Source organism: Gavia stellata, chromosome Z (assembly GCF_030936135.1).
Source record: "Gavia stellata isolate bGavSte3 chromosome Z, bGavSte3.hap2, whole genome shotgun sequence".
NCBI classification, from domain to species: domain Eukaryota; kingdom Metazoa; phylum Chordata; class Aves; order Gaviiformes; family Gaviidae; genus Gavia; species Gavia stellata.
The window spans coordinates 70,300,301-70,316,187 of record NC_082637.1 but is presented as its reverse complement, the minus strand read 5'-3'; the positions used below and the strand labels follow the sequence as shown (position 1 = coordinate 70,316,187).

Sequence of the window (15,887 nt, the reverse complement as noted above, 5' to 3'; positions counted from 1 at the left end):
AGTAGGTACAACCTGATACTGCAGATGACTGAATGAGATGGATTTGATTAGGCCTAATCAAATCTAAAGGACTACCCTTTCATTAGTCATCGTGACAGTTGATGGCATTTCCAGTCTCATGGCTTGTCACTCGTAAGCTCCATCAGAGGTGGGAATTTGCCAGGACTGCCACAACAGAGTACTGCTGAGTTAGCTCTCTGATGGAATACCTTCAGCTGAGATGCTTCTGCTGAGCTCAGAAATTGTTAAGATTTAGAAGTGCCTCCAAGGCATCTGCAGAGGTGCAGTTGAGTGTGCTTCTGTGCAAAGAAGCATCTCCTGGGCCTCACTAGAGCTGCAATTATCCATAGCCAGCTATGCTGCTGCTTAGTAATTGCTATCTTCCTCATGTAATTTTTTTCTTCCAGTTATCTTTTTATCTCTATCCTCAAACCTGTATTCTACTGTGAATATCTGAAACTTTGCATTTTTTAATCCACGTCAAAATAGTGAACCTACTGTTCAAAACTTTGAAAAGTTTAATCAGTATGTTGCACTTTGTATCTGGGCTAGTCTTAATGCCACCCACTACAAGTGTATTTTGAGCTTCAGTCAGTAACTCTGTTCCTTGCAAACGTACATAAAGAATTTGCAGGTGACAAAATGTTTTCATCTGTATGAGCTTTCTTTAATATTTTGTTTGCAGTGCTTACAAATATTCTTAAATTTCTTTTGTCTCATCAGCAAGGCACTTAAAAATCCGAAATAAACAATTCAACCTGCTTCCCTTCTCCCTTTCCCACCGCCTTGACTTCAGAGTCTGGATTATTTTATTAGTGAATTTCTTCTTTTTTTTTTTTTTCTTTTAATGGCTTATTATGTAGGCTTATCTACTAGTCATTTTGCCTGGGCGTTTCATTCAGTAGCGGAAGAAGAACTACTGAGCATGCTCCCTGCAGTGCAGAAAGGAGATCCAACATGGTCAGAACTCAGGGCTATGGGTATAGGATGGTGGGTTCGAAATATCCATAGCCTGCGGAAATGCATAGAAAAGGTAAACATAGCATTCTGAAAAAAAAATTACCAAACTTTTTTCAAACAGCTGTCCTCTGGTGTTTACCTCATATTTATGTGGTTTTAAATTTTTAGATATGTCCAGTGTTTCTGAATGTTTCATGCTGTATTTTTTAGTACATATAGTTTATTGTATGAAGTTTTGTATTTAACTGTACTTTAGGATTCAAATTCCAGTGTCAAGTACATTTTGGGCTTTTAGATATTCCATCTTGAAGGTGCCACTGTAATCTGCTTATTGTGGATGCTCAAGATATAGATTGAGCGTATAGTTGTATTATATAGTAAAATTAGGAAAAAAGTTATGGAAAGAGGTTATCCTTAGAAACCTGTCAGAAGTGGGGTCAACTAAGATGATGTACATCTGTCTTGCTAATTGATACATTTCCATGATAACAAAACCTTCCATTCTTTTGTTTGGCTTTTTTTTTTTAAAATATCTATTTTAATCATCACAGATGCAGCAGTAAGCCTAACTTTGTTATCACTTGTTTTAAACTCTTGGAAAAGCCAAGTGTATTGAGCTGGAAAATGACATGCACAAGATACTTTGACTACAAAGCACAAAGTGGTAAAATGCATGTCTCTACTTTTACTTTTCAATCTTCTGCAATTAATCCATCACTTTATGAAACTTACCTGCCTTGCATTTAAAGAATTCCAAGTATTCTGGGCCTGCATTTAGGTTACCTTACATGGGTCTTGGACTATTCTTGCTGCCACTTACCCCTTTTTCCTTTCCAACTTACAAGAGTAATCTTGTGGAAACAATTTTTCTCCTGTTGTGACTGGTCCCAGCCTGTTCTTCAAGACTCCATCTGTCCTTTGATTACCAGAGCAACTAATAAACGGATTTTGTTATGATTTCAGGAACTGATTTCAGATGTAGGCATTCCCGTTTCATCTGCCAAAAAGCTTCTAAAACTGGAAAAACGTTAGCTAAATGATATCAGACAAAAACAAGAGGTTGAAGCTGTGATGTCTTCAAACGTTCTCATGTCAGACTCGTAATGAGAGGAGGGATCCTATATTAAAGAGAACTTCCAAACACTGTGGGGCATGGGATACCAGTAGCAACAGGAATCCCATTTAAGATTCATTTAAATTTTGTTTGTTTTTTTTGCTGTTGAACTGTCTTCACAGGTGGCTAAAGCAGCCTTTCAGCGCAACAATGATCCACTTGATGCGGCCATTTTTTACCTTGCAATGAAAAAGAAGACTGTGATCTGGGGATTATACAGGTGGGAGACATGAAGTTCTTACATTGAGTTTGATACTGTCTGGTATAATTTTGGGAAAAAAGTTGAATGTGATGGTAATCCGAAAGAAGCACAAATATTATCATTGAAAGCTGAGATTCGTTTTCTAAATTAGTCTACATTGAAATTAAATTTTAAGGTTACATTAAAACTAATTTTAAGCTTCTTGTATTCACTGAGTTAATTTAGTTGCTGTTTCTCAAGGTAGATGCTTCAAGTTTTAGTTTCAAATCTACTGTAGTTGCAGTCACTGCTTAATTCTCATTTACTCTTGAGGACTGCCTGTGTAGTGTGTGGAACGACATGGTTATCTTTTAGAAAAGTGTTTGTTGTTACAAATTTTACCTTAAGTTCAGAGGACTGAATGAAGTCTGTCTTTCAAACTGACGTTTCATAATACAAAGTTCAACGTTGCAAACTTCTTAAAAGTAGTTTGCATTGTCACTTAAGAGTTCACCTGGGAAAAAAAGCTTTTCTCTATTTGTATCAGCGTAACTGAAAATACCATTATTTTTTGCATTTACTAAAGTTTTTGTTATTTTTAAATTTGAAGTCTCCTATGTTCCCAGTGTGGTGAAAGCCTCTGCATTTCCTAATGAAAAGATCTGTGTAAAATTCTACTGGCATCTGAGGAAATGGAAGGGCCATAATGCATCTAGTAAAATATACAATATTTTTATCAATTATGTTCAATATGCAGGTCCCAAAAAGATACTAAAATGACACAGTTTTTTGGAAACAACTTTACTGAGGACAGATGGCGTAAAGCAGCATTAAAGAATGCTTTTTCTTTGCTTGGCAAACAGCGTTTTGAACATTCTGCAGCATTTTTCTTGTTGGCAGGACACTTAAAAGATGCAGTGGAGGTAATAAAATAATGAACTTGGTTTTATGTTTAAGACTGTTATATTGTCCCAAACTTAGAAACATATCAACTGTAACTCACTTTTTGCATTAGTATGACCCCTGAGATTGTGGTTTGTTTGTGCTCTTTCCCTTCCTCCCCCTGCCACCGCTCCACCCCCCACCCCGATTAATGACAAATACAAATCCTTGATCTGTTGACAAATACAAATCCTTTGATTCTGTTTTAGTTCTCTCATTAGTGATACTAAAAAGTCCCATGGTTAATTTCTCCAGAATAATATTAAGAGGCCTACCTCCCATTAACTTGCTTTCAGATTGTCTGTGCTGTCATATGTGAAGACAACCTAGTTTTTCATTAGGAAGTTCGAAATATGAAAAAGGCGGCTTTTTGGCAGTGGTGTGGGTTGGCTCCTAGAATCCCTTCACAAAAAAAAATTATTTCCTGGGTCTGTTGAATTGAGAAGTTGGGAGGAAATTTCTCTTCGATAATGAAGGATTTGTTCCATAAAGCTTTGTAACCAAAACATCCAGCTTCAAGAGGTGGCATGTGCATACTGACAATGATTTATAGAAGCCAATTGATTTCAAAGATCTGTTGTCATGTCAGACTTAAACTGAAGGAATTGCAAATCAGATCTTGCGTATAATAGTAGGCCACAGCTATTCTGCATAGGTCCTGCTAATTTTTGATGGATTTGATAGACCTACTTATCTCAGTCTTAACAGATTCATGTCACTTCCTGTCTTGTGGTCATTTAACCAGAGGAGAAATTATAATGTTCGGTCCTCTGAATATATTTATTTTCAATTAGGTCTGCCTTGAAAAACTGAATGACATTCAATTGGCTCTTGTAATATCAAGACTTTATGAGTCGGAGTTTGAAGTATGTAGTACTTACAAATCTGTACTACAGAAGAGAATTTTGGGAAGTGTGTTTCCTGGAAAAGAGAGCTCAGGAAACATGCACTGTGACCCTTTTCTGCGAAGTATGGCTTACTGGATTTTGGAAGATTATAGCAAGGCTCTTGACACGTTGATTAAACATTCTATTGAAGGTGGAGGAGGTAAGAATATGAATATTTTGCCTGTTAGGTTGGTTTTAACTATTTGTTCATTTAAGTAGTAGTTTCTTAAACCATAGTCTGAACAAGACCAGGTACTGCATAGTTACCGTTGCTAGTAAATAGCTTGCTGTAGCCATGTGTGTGGTTTTTAGAATAAATGTGGTGACTGTGTTATTGTTATCCTGTATCTCGTGAATGGATACTTAATTTATCCTTTTAAGTATATGAATATCAGCATAATGAGAATGACCCTGCAGTGATGCAGCTGTTTTTCCAGCAGCAGCTTAAAGATGAAGAGACAAATTAACTTAATGAGTTAATTTGCCTCCATCACAACGTAGGAAAAGATTTCTGATTGTACAGTTACATAGGAGAGTCTGGAAGACATGGTGTTTTGTAGCTTTTAGTCCTTGGGAAGAATGGTTGACCACAATGATAAACCGGCATAGAAAAAACTTCGATATTAACTATGATACAAGGAGGCGCATGTGGTGCCTGAAATAGCCTGGAAGTCTCCTGAAGTGATTCTTTTCCCTGTGCACTTGCTAGCTTTATAGGCCTTCTAAGAATCAGATGTATTATTTCCTAAAGTTAATGTTCTCAAGGAAGTTAAATGTTTCAGGTCCCTAGTAGTTAGCATGCTAGCTGATTTTTAGTCCTGGCTACTGAGAGAAACTTGATGGGGATAAATGAAGATTCGAATCCCCAGAGTTTGTGTAATTAATTTTAAAAACTGGTTTCACTAGAAGTTACATGCCTCAGGATAATATTGAGCAAATGAGGGTTATAGTGTTCAGTTGTTTCTGTCTTGGTCACATCCTCCTGTGTAAAATAGGTTTTTTTAATGTTACTAATTCTTCTTTAATCAGTTCAGTGGCTCGTTTGTGGTGTTTTGCTTTATTTGCTTACTTAAAAGGTGTTCTTTCATGTACGTTTTTCCTATTATGTGTAGTTAGTTGTACCATAACTCCTAATAGAGGAAACAGTAAGGGTACATCTCAGCTAACTGGGACTGTTTGAAAGCTGTGTGAGTCATCCTGTGCTGATGCTCATATCTTTTCAGGGGTTTTTGGGTTGTGGTTTTGGAAATGAAAATAAAATGTGTAGGTGCTGCACTGTTGTGTAATTAATTTATTTGTATGTAATACTGATATCAATATGTATAAATGTTATGGATGTCCTAGTTTTATTATAAATTCCATTTTTGTCAAGAGGTAGACAAAATAAAAAATACTAATCCAAAATTTTTAAAAATACTTTTTTATTTTTAAGAAAAATCTTTAGTAAGATGTAACATTTTATTGTTGTTTAGTGATGGAGACTTCAGAAATCTAAAGTGAACAGGAATGTGGTCTTGTTTGACTGCGGTAGAACTGGCCTGACTGCAAGGAAAAGAAATGGCAGCTGTTTTTAAATTAAAGGTCTTTGCTGCTCTCCCACTCAAACTTCTCTTTTTAGTAGTGATTAGGTTTGGCAATGCCTCCCTCCCAAGATATTCAAATGATAAAGGTGGAAATTGGGGTGCAATGAAGTGAACAATAGAATGAATATTAAGACCTAATAGCTTTCTGATGAATTTAGAACTTTGCAGATGGATTATTTCATACAGAATGGTATATTTTCCTCATGATGCAATATCTTTTCAGATGAAGGAGATGGCTTATCAAGTTGTAACCCTGCAGTGTTTAACTTCTATAACTACTTAAGAACACATCCTCTCTTGTTGAGACGTCATTTTGGCTCTTCTGATACATCTTCCACACACATTTGCCTAACAGTGGAAAATGGTTTAGCTGACAAAATCAACTTAGGCGAAAGACGGCTGTTTTTCACCACTGCATATGCTCATCTAAAAGCTGGTTGTCCTATGTTGGCCTTAGAAGTGTTATCAAAGATGCCGAAAGTTGTCAAGAGGTCAAAGTCTTTCTGTAGATCCTCTAGTTTAATGGATACTAGTAAAGATTTCTCACCGTCTTCTCCAGTTAAAGAGTTGGAAACAAAAGACCAGTCTTCCAGTGTTGATTGGTCACAGCCAGTATTGAATGGTCTAGGTTCATCTTCAGATTGTTCATCAGGAAAACATTCAAATTCAACTCTTTCCTTTGACTGGAGCCAGCCAAGGGTGATATTCCAGGATGAACACTTGAAACTACAGTCAGACGGTGATGAAAGTGATGAGAGTGAAGATTCTTCCCTCATAATGAAGGAGCTAAAACCTCTGAAGAAAGCTGAAAAATTATGTGAAACAAGTTCTAGCTACACAGAATCTTTCAGTGTAGTTGATGACAAAGATATTCTAAGTCCATCAGAAGATATAATTTCAGCACAGCTGAAGTTTAGAGCATGCCTGAAAATTCTTACTGTGGAGCTTCGTACGCTGTCCACTGGTTATGAGGTGGATGGTGGGAAGTTGAGGTATCAGCTTTATCAGTGGCTTGAAAGAGAAGTGGTAGCTCTTCAAAAGACCTGTGATTATAGTGTTGAAGTAGAAGAGATACAGTCAGGAATTAGTGTGATGCCAGAGGAAGCTACATTGCATGAGAACACTGAAGACTTAGCTGACCAGCAAAAAAATATGCTACAGAAAGAAGACTTTCAGAAAAGACGTCAATGGCTCCTGAAATATCAGTCTCTCCTAAGAATGTTCCTTAGTTACTGTATACTTCATGGCTCTCATGGTGGAGGTTTGGCATCTGTCAGAATGGAATTAATTCTCCTATTGCAGGAATCTCAGCAGGTATGTGGGACAGCTTAGTTTGTGTTTTCTCTGCTTCAGGTTTGTTGCTGATTTTCTTGGACGTGTTTCATATTATTGTTGAAGTTTTCCTATTATAGCATGCATCTGTTTTAGAATATGTTTAATACTGGTTTTAACATGTTGTGTTTTCTGCAGGTTATGTTTTTTTGTTGTTTAGAATCCCCTTCCCCTCTTTGAAAAGTTCTTCTGTTCCCTTTAGGAAGGTATACTATCACTTTGTGTGTGTGTTTCTTGCTTGTTTTTAGGAGCAGTCAATACAGATACCTTCCAGCCCTCTACCAGAGCAAAGCTCCATACCTCTCCTATTTGCTTGCACAGCTAGTGCCAAAACAGTGGTGGCTAATCCGTTGCTACATCTTGGTAACTTAACTCATGATATATTACATGCCATAATAAACCTTGATTCGCCACCTCATCCAGATACTCAGAATAACAAGGTGTGTATTTTTTTATAGTTGTTTGAGGTGGTTGTTGTTGTCATTGTCCGGTTTGCTGAAGTCATGAATCTTTTTCTGACAGCATGAAAACTTTCTCATGTGCCTGTGTGTGACAAGTAATAAAACTGTGGAACATAAATATTTTCTTCAGTACTTACCTTGGACTAAAATAAAGTCCACTGATTATTACTTATTGTTGAGGTGCTGAGCATCTGGTTCAACAAGCTGAGGTAGATTGGCCTGTCTCAGGACTGGATATTTGTCCAAGATGACATCTGTTATGGAAAACATGTTGTACTACACTATCAGTGTCACATTTGTCTTTATGACAATATGATCATTACTTCTGTTAGAGTAATGGTAAACTCTGCATTTCAGTCCTAGACCTACGTAAAATTAAGTTTTGATGTACAGTAAACTCAGACTTTTTTGTGAAACAGTATATATGTTCATACAGTAAAATATGGTCTGGTTTTTTAAGTTATATTTCTGTATGATTTTCTCTCTATTTAACCTTGGACTGGAAACCAAACTTTTAAGTGTTAGGTTAAATCTTTCCTGAAGTTTTGATGTGCTAGGTCCCAAATCATGTTTACTTTTACTAAGGATTTCTAGAGAATACTCAAGAGATTGCTCAGTTCCTAGTCTGTGCTTCGTTTCAGAGGGAACAGGCAACTAAGTATAATAAACTCATTTTTTTAACTGAACCTTTTTGATCAACAGATTCTCTAGCGCTTTATGTAAGTGTGTTTTGTGATACATTAAGAAAAGTATCAGCTATGATGAAAATGGTGATCAGTGTGATACTGAGTAAATGATGTGTGTGTGTCTGAGAGCTGCTCAAGAATTGGTCAAAAACTAACTCGCATTATAATTTTCATTCTGAAGCAAAGCCTTTGTATTCTGAGCCTACAAATTGCTACTGTCTTAAGGTATAATCACTTACGACTGTTATATAGAGGTTTAATAGGTTGCTGTTTCTTAAATAAAAACATTGTAGCTAGAGCTGATCTGTGATTAGGTGGGGTGAGTGGGTGCTTCCCCATCCCTTTCACTGCAAAGTGAATTGATTCATCTGAAATGAGTTCTGAAGAGAAGGTGGCTTTGTAAGTGATTTTTGCCATAAGTGCTTATACCTTCCATATTCAGTGCTTGTCCACTGTTAAAAATCTGTATGCATGAAAGGCTCTGATACTAACCACTGTTCATCTTGAGTGTAATATGTTCTATAAAACTTTGTCTTACAGATATATGTAATGCATACCTTAGCAGCATCACTCTCTGCTTGCATCTACCAATGTCTTTGTGATGGCCACAGCTACAGGTAAAGGTCTATGAAAAGTACTTTTTAGAGAATGGTCAACACACTGTCTCACTGTAGTGATGGTATAATAGTGCACCATAAGGCAGTGCTCACACCTGCCTACATTTAGAAAGGGCTATCACTTGAATAGTTTTAAACATAACTTTTTTTATAAATATGACATCCCACTTTTCTGTTTCACAGCTCATTTCAAGCAAATCAGTTCACTGGAACAGTGTATCAGACAGTGCTATTAACTCACTGCCATTCTCTAAGAACAGCAAGCTTAGAAGAAACAGTGACTCCCAATACATCACCCGCTCAGTGGCCAGGTATCTAGAGTTGATTTGTTTCTTTCCTCTTAAGGAAAAATTAATTGTTTGAATCCATTGTAGCTATGCTCTGGACTTTCTAGTAGTATTTATAACAGCTGTGTAGTAAAAATAAGTTCTTATAATAGAAATTTTATCTTCATTTTTCAAAAGCTGTAAGCTAGTAATTCTGGTAAGTCAAGTTGATTTATATGGCTTTCTCTTGCTAAAAATGTTAGTGGGGGCTTTAGTAAAGGGCAAGTAAATGGAAAGTAGGGTGAAGTGTTGTCCTGTGCTCTACTTGCTCCCCCTGCAGGCAACAGATCAGTCTCACCATTATTCAACTTCCTTACTCTTGAAAAGGACTCAGAAGGCTATCTTGGTTTGTGCTCCATCTCAGAATGATTGTAGCTTATGTACAACTTTTGAACTAACTTGAAACTATTGACAATGAGAAGTTTATAATGAATTATGTTTTGCTGTAGCTCTAAAACCCACGTAGGACTTCAGGTAATTCTTAACATGTGCTGGGATCTATGCTAATCAAGCTACACTGGTCACATTAGAGGAAGTGTAAGCTATGTGTCTATATTTGGTTCAGTTTACAGTGCTAGCTTTAATGTAAGCATAACCAGGAAACTTGCTTTCATATTATGGTATTGGTTTTTTCAATAAGAAAATTTCACATTAAAAAAAATCTTTTGGAGAACCTTAAGCAGTCTTTGTGTTTGATGCTATACTGTTTTTTCTTTTCCACAAAATGTTCTGTCACTGAATCTACAGATTTTAGACAGAAATCAGATTGTCATCTGTTTTCTCTGTATTTCATTAATTGCAGAGTTAAATGTCTAATGAACAAGACAAGGGATTGTTAGCAGTTGTGTTTATAGGTAACATCACCTTGAACTGATTTCTCTAACTTATTAATAGCTTCACATGCTTTATGTGCAAATGGGAGAGTATGACACAAAGCAGAATTCTTTGGCCACTGCTGTTTGTATTTTCTTTTGTCTGTACAAAGAGACATGGTCTGAGCCACATCTGAAACTCTTTACAACTTTTTGAGGGAGCATAAAAACACTACAAGATGTTTAGAACTTGGCTGAAAGAACACTTGTCAGACAATCCATAGTTCAAGTTGATGCCCATGATTTTTGGTTGGTTTTACCACTGTAAAGTAAGAATATAGCATTTCAGCTTATAGTGTTATGCTGGAGTTATAAACCTAACTGGTGAAACAAGCACCACAGGAAAGTCAATGAGCAGATTAGTATTTTTATCTTAAGTATAAGATTTGGATGCTATGTATTGAATATACTGTGAGGTACTGGATTAAAAGTAGAGAATAAAGAGCTAAACCTTTGCTGAAAGGATTGAGGAGCCAGAAAAGAAAGAGCTTGAGACGTGGGGGAAAGAAAGATTCATTTAAGTAAGGTAACTAAATGTTGTATCATAGAGTTTCAGTACCAGGGAGCTGAATTAAAGCTGCCAGTGTTTTATGTAAGATATATCCCAAAATTTGAGTGCTTTTTGTGATTTTTTTTTTTTCTTATTCTTGAAAAGTTGCAATGTATTTTTTAACTGTTAGTCTAAAACATGAACCTGTTAAAAATAAATAGCATGCCACTTTCTCATGGAGTTTTCAATTTCCTCTAAAACTTAGAATTTTTCTACACTAGAAGGTACTAAATAATGTAGGTTGACAGTCAAAATACCAATGATAATCCAGAGTGTGTTCACGCGCACATACATGCTTTTTTGTGGTGTTTTGTTTTTGTAAACAGGAATAACAGCTCTGGTACGTCTCTTGAATTCTGCTGGTGAGGAAGCCCAACCAGGTCTCACAGTTCTACTTTGTGAAATTCTAACTGCAGTCTATCTGAGTCTGTTCATCCATGGCCTAGCAACACATTCTAGCAATGAGTTGTATAGAATTATGGCTCATCCACTTAACAACAAAATGTGGTCTGCTATCTTTGGAGGAGGAGCTCATATGCCCAGCAGAGGACAACTGCCATTAAAGACAAAAACTGGTTAGTTCTGTTGTTTTACTTGTACTTGTTTTCTAGGCTTTTTAAGAAAATTATGTGACTGATGAAAATTTAACAGAAATTGCTTTAAATAGTTCTTGTTCAGTAAGAATTCAATATGTTTTTAGATCTGCAAAGAAAAACAAGTATCTAAAATTATTAGCATAGATATTGTGTAGAAGAGAGTAGGAAGCAGAAGTGAATGTTATTGAAATAAGGTTTCCAAGTAGTACAACTGCTGTAATGTGAGGGGGTTAAGTTCATCTTAAACAGAAAATTTTCAGTACTATTACAGCCTAGTTTTTAAAGTTCATTTTAAAGCTTTCCAGTTCTTTCATTACAGGAATATATTCCCATTTTACAAATACAGTATGTTTTCTCTCTTTGGCAGGTAGGCACTTCCCAATGCCTAGCCCACATCAGGTAGTAGTGTTCTCCATGGAATGTGTGGGGTTTTCCAAATCCCTTACTGCCTTCAATACTCATAGTCCTACCAAATCTTCAGGCAAGATACGAGATTTAGTACTAGGCCTCTACATGCAGTTTGCTATGTGTGATTTTTTTTTTGCATACGTAGAAAGACAGAAAAACTTCTGTTTGCAAGCCATGACATCAAAATTTAAAGCAAAGTTTTGTAACTAAAGCAGCAGTTGAATTGGGCCTTTAAAAAAAAAAATCGGCAGTGCTGTTGTATTCTTACTACACTTCATTTGAAATCAATGTTAATTATAACATTACTTTGACCATGGTTTGAAAGGATCAGAAGTGTTTCATATCTTTGCTGGAGAGCTGCTTGTTTTGCTTCTTAAATATATGCATTATTATGCATGTGGATTTCTAAGTGTTTGTTCTAGACATTACAAAGAAAAGGTGTCCTGTTGATATTCAGTTTTGAGTCTGAGAACACTTCAAGAAAGCAAACAACCTTCAGGTTTAAAATTCAGATGATTATAAATTATTCTGAGGTCCAGAATGAAGTCTGTAATGCTTTTCTTTTTGGTACAGATTTGTGCTTTGTAATTTAGTTGGACTTCTATAAATCAAAGAGCAACGATCCTACAGATTATCTAATTTTTCAAAAAGAAGATTTTGTAAGGATAAATTTACTTTGTACATTACATCTGAATATATATAAAAATGTAACTTAAATTCTATAATTTATTATTGTTATTATTGATATTAGATGTATGTTACATATAAAAAAGTCTTACCTTGCATTTAAGGAAAACTGGAAATGTAGTCTGTTTACAGACTTTGTCAGACATTTAGAAAATTATTTTCAAAGTAGAGATCTTTAATCAAAAGTGAGTTCTTATTCTAGATCTGATCAGTTTTCTCCGTGGTATTGAATAAGTATTTCTCATTATCGTTTTGTTAAGGTAAATATATTTGCCATATCAGAATTGTTGGAAGGCATAACTGGCTTTTGTTGGCAATTCTAAGTTTCCTAGGAGTTGGTAACTGTCTACTGAGGTGTGTTAATGCTGCTGCTACTACTGTTTTAAAATTATAATTGTTTTTACATAGAAGTGTATTCTGAAATGTATACTAAAGGCCTGTCTACTGCCTGTTTTTCTCAAAAATGAATGCTGGCTGTCTGATCACAGAATTAGTAAAACTGTTACTGGAAGAATCAAGGAGCTGAAACTGAAAATTTGAGGGAAGAAGGGACCTTTTTAAATACTAATTTGTAGGGTTAATCAAACACTGGAAGAAGGGCTGAGAGGTGTTGTAAAGTCTCCATCTTTGGAGTTATTCAAAACTTGGACAAACTAGGCCATCAGCTAAGTCAGCCCTGTCCTGAGCAAGGGATTGGACCAGGTCCCTTCCAACTTACATAATTATATAGGATTCTGTAGGTCTATTATTTGTTTTTAATGTGTGTTTATCTAGAGTAAATTCGGGGAAAAGAATTTTGGAGAAGCATCTCTCTCTGTCACTTTAAATAAAAAAAAAAAGGAAAAAAAGTCAAATTAGAATCAGCTATATTTTTGTGCCCTTACTGTCATCCCTTTTTCTTCTGACACCCAGAAATGAACACTGAGAAGTGACTGGAATGCTTGTTCCAGTCAACTATGGCATGTTCTTCCATAATACGATTTAGACTTTTTATAGCTTCCCATATGCATAACTAGACTTTTTTCTTAAGTTTATTTTTAGATTTTTGTAAAATGTTTTTGCTCTCAAATGGAGATCAAAACCCCCAAATTCTTAAAACTAAAAATTCTAATATAGCACTATATGTCCTGCATGTCTTCTCCTCCTTACCTTGCCCCCCAGTCCTGTAGCACTTTATCTGAATGTGGATGTTTGTCTCCAAGTTTCAAACTTGTTTTCAGAGATTATAGTACTATGTACAGTGCTGGCCAATAAAGTGTAATGTGATTTCTCTTTTTGCTCTTTCCTTTAGTTAACTTGAGCATATAATAGCTTTGGACATAAAATGTCTCTTAAATATATATCATCTTTCTTTTAGACACAAACTAAAAAACAGGAACCAAAAAATAGTTCTTGGTAGTCTTGTAAAATCCTGAGCTCTGTTAGGAATTAGTTTGTATGAAAAACTATTGTTTTCTTGCCTCTTTCACAGTAAAGATCAGACAAAGCATAGCTTTTCAGAGCTGCCTGATATATTATACTTTCCAAACGTGTTTCTTGTTTTCGCAGTTGCAGCAAATAATTTTGACAAACTGGGTTAGCATTTGAGGATTTACATTATGTCTTAAAATTGTGGATATGTTTTGTTTTCAAAGAGGCAATTAGCATCTGAAAAATAACCTTACTGTTGATTACAGTAGATTTTTTCAAATCATATTTACCTTATATTTTCTCTTCAAAACTGCCTCAGAAAACTGTTTTGTAACTTAAGTCTATATAGACATGGTAAATTCTCTATAATCCAGAGGGTTCTTAAGGAAAAGTTTGAATTTTGCTTTAACAGTTAGAAATCCATAATTTCATTTCATATATTCAATTATTCCATGCTACAAGAGTAAATTAAATGCAAAACTACTTCGAAAACTTGAGTATTTTACAAGTACAATTTATAGACTTAAAGTTGTCATTTTGGGTTTCAGATGTAGAAGATCACAAATCTGATAATACTTGACTACTAAGACAAGTTATTTTTCTCCGCTGACTGTCCTAACTTTCCAAGCTATTAAAAAAGTTTTAACACAAATATTATTTCTGAGTACTGTCATAGTTGTACTTTGGTAGGAAGAAATGATAAACTGTCAGCTCTTCCTGTGATGACTTTTGCTAACATACCAGAGTTGTGAGAAACAGATGCCTTGATAACTAGGATGTGCACATAAAATTTATCCATAGGATGTGCAGTCCTGCTCTTAGACTTAGGCATGTATTTCTTTTGTTAGATCCTTTGAATTAATTTGTAGCTTTCTCTTGCTCTCCACAAACAATTATTCATGACCTCCTAGAAAACATACTGCCATTACAGATTTCGGAAATATCTGACTTGGAGTAACAGAGCATCTAAACAGAAGATTAATTTAGTGTTTGGCCAAGTTTTGCTTAGGGAACTGTAAAAAAACCCCAAACCCTTAGCAGTCTTGCATTTATCTGCTTGCTGTACCTACTGTGAGGTAGGTTTTACCCAGAATCTAAAACAGAACAACAACAAAAAAGCCTGAACTTGCATTGGTAGTGCTTCAGACTAGAAAAGTTCGCCTTCAGACTATATCCAACAGTGCTATATATCTGCTACTCAATTTCACCAGCAAATCAGAAACAACAGTAAAAAGTCTTCATTTTTAGACTTTATCTCCAGGAATGGCTTAATCTCAGAATAGATAAAAGGATACAGGTTCCTCAAGTTTTAAAGCCTTCCAGCTTGTGTAAGGACCTACAACAGCCATGCCAAACTGCTCCTTTTTAATGCAGGATTCCCTGTGATATTGTTAGTGATGGAAACTTTGACATCAATGTGAGAATAATTGCCTTGAATTCCAGCTCAGAATTAGACACTGCAGTGTTGGACTTGTTTTCTTATAGTATTTTGGAGTACTAAGTACTTCATTGCTTGTGCGGCCTTCCTATTCTGTTAAAGTCTTTGTCTTCTCACTATTACTGTCTTATTCTTGGTTAAGTCAGCCATTAAAACAGAAGTTTGTCTTGAAGTGTTCGCTCTGTGAATGATGGAGTTATTTTGGCTTAGTAGAAGCAGCCTTAAATGGTCAGAACAGGAAATGGCAACAAAATATGTGTATGCTACCAAGTACGGTGTTGTGGTTATCTAATTTTTTGAGAGGTTTCCATTCACCATTTATTGAAACACCCACAATGTATATAATGTCTTCAGAAACATCTGTGAGTTTAATATATACTTGCTCTGAACTTTTCAGTGAAACAATACTCATTAAATGGTGCATAAATACAACACAGAATTTACACTCTTGTCTACATATAGTAATCAAACTGCAGTTACGGAACTTAGTTGCAATTGCTACTGTTGAGTGCTAATTCATTAAATTAATCACCTTGGCCACACAGGCTATTGCCCGTGAGTAAGCAGGATATCATGTGGAAAACTTCAGGATTTGTAACCTTGCAAAATGCAAATTCTTTTTAGGTTTGAAGTAGAAATGTCCAGCAGTGTGGACTTCCACCAGGCTGCTGTTTTAGTTGGCTTTCATAGCTTCCCAAAGAATTAGAAATTTGTGCAGGGCTTAACACTTATTAAAATGATTTGAGGTGTGATTCAAAAAATCAGTATTTCTTTGTCATGTCTCTGTCATTCCACTCTGTTTGGGCCTTCAGCAGTGCTGATACCTGTTGATGCCTG

General features: G+C 35.7%; 1 protein-coding gene across 5 annotated transcripts in view; it reads left to right on the top strand.

The window, feature by feature from the left end:
* The window catches only part of DMXL1 (Dmx like 1), an 82,360-nt gene that overhangs the window by 43,656 nt on the left and 22,817 nt on the right, over positions 1-15,887 (top strand). For 4 of the 5 annotated variants that reach the window (XM_059834063.1, XM_059834064.1, XM_059834060.1 and 1 more), the window contains 9 exons: positions 864-1,033; positions 2,197-2,294; positions 3,013-3,178; positions 3,992-4,235; positions 5,891-6,981; positions 7,248-7,439; positions 8,687-8,763; positions 8,947-9,074; positions 10,838-11,086. In XM_059834063.1, the coding sequence (XP_059690046.1) occupies positions 864-1,033; positions 2,197-2,294; positions 3,013-3,178; positions 3,992-4,235; positions 5,891-6,981; positions 7,248-7,439; positions 8,687-8,763; positions 8,947-9,074; positions 10,838-11,086 (2,415 nt within the window). The remainder of the gene's footprint in view (positions 1-863; positions 1,034-2,196; positions 2,295-3,012; positions 3,179-3,991; positions 4,236-5,890; positions 6,982-7,247; positions 7,440-8,686; positions 8,764-8,946; positions 9,075-10,837; positions 11,087-15,887) is intronic. The other variant, XM_059834061.1, reaches the window with a different exon arrangement.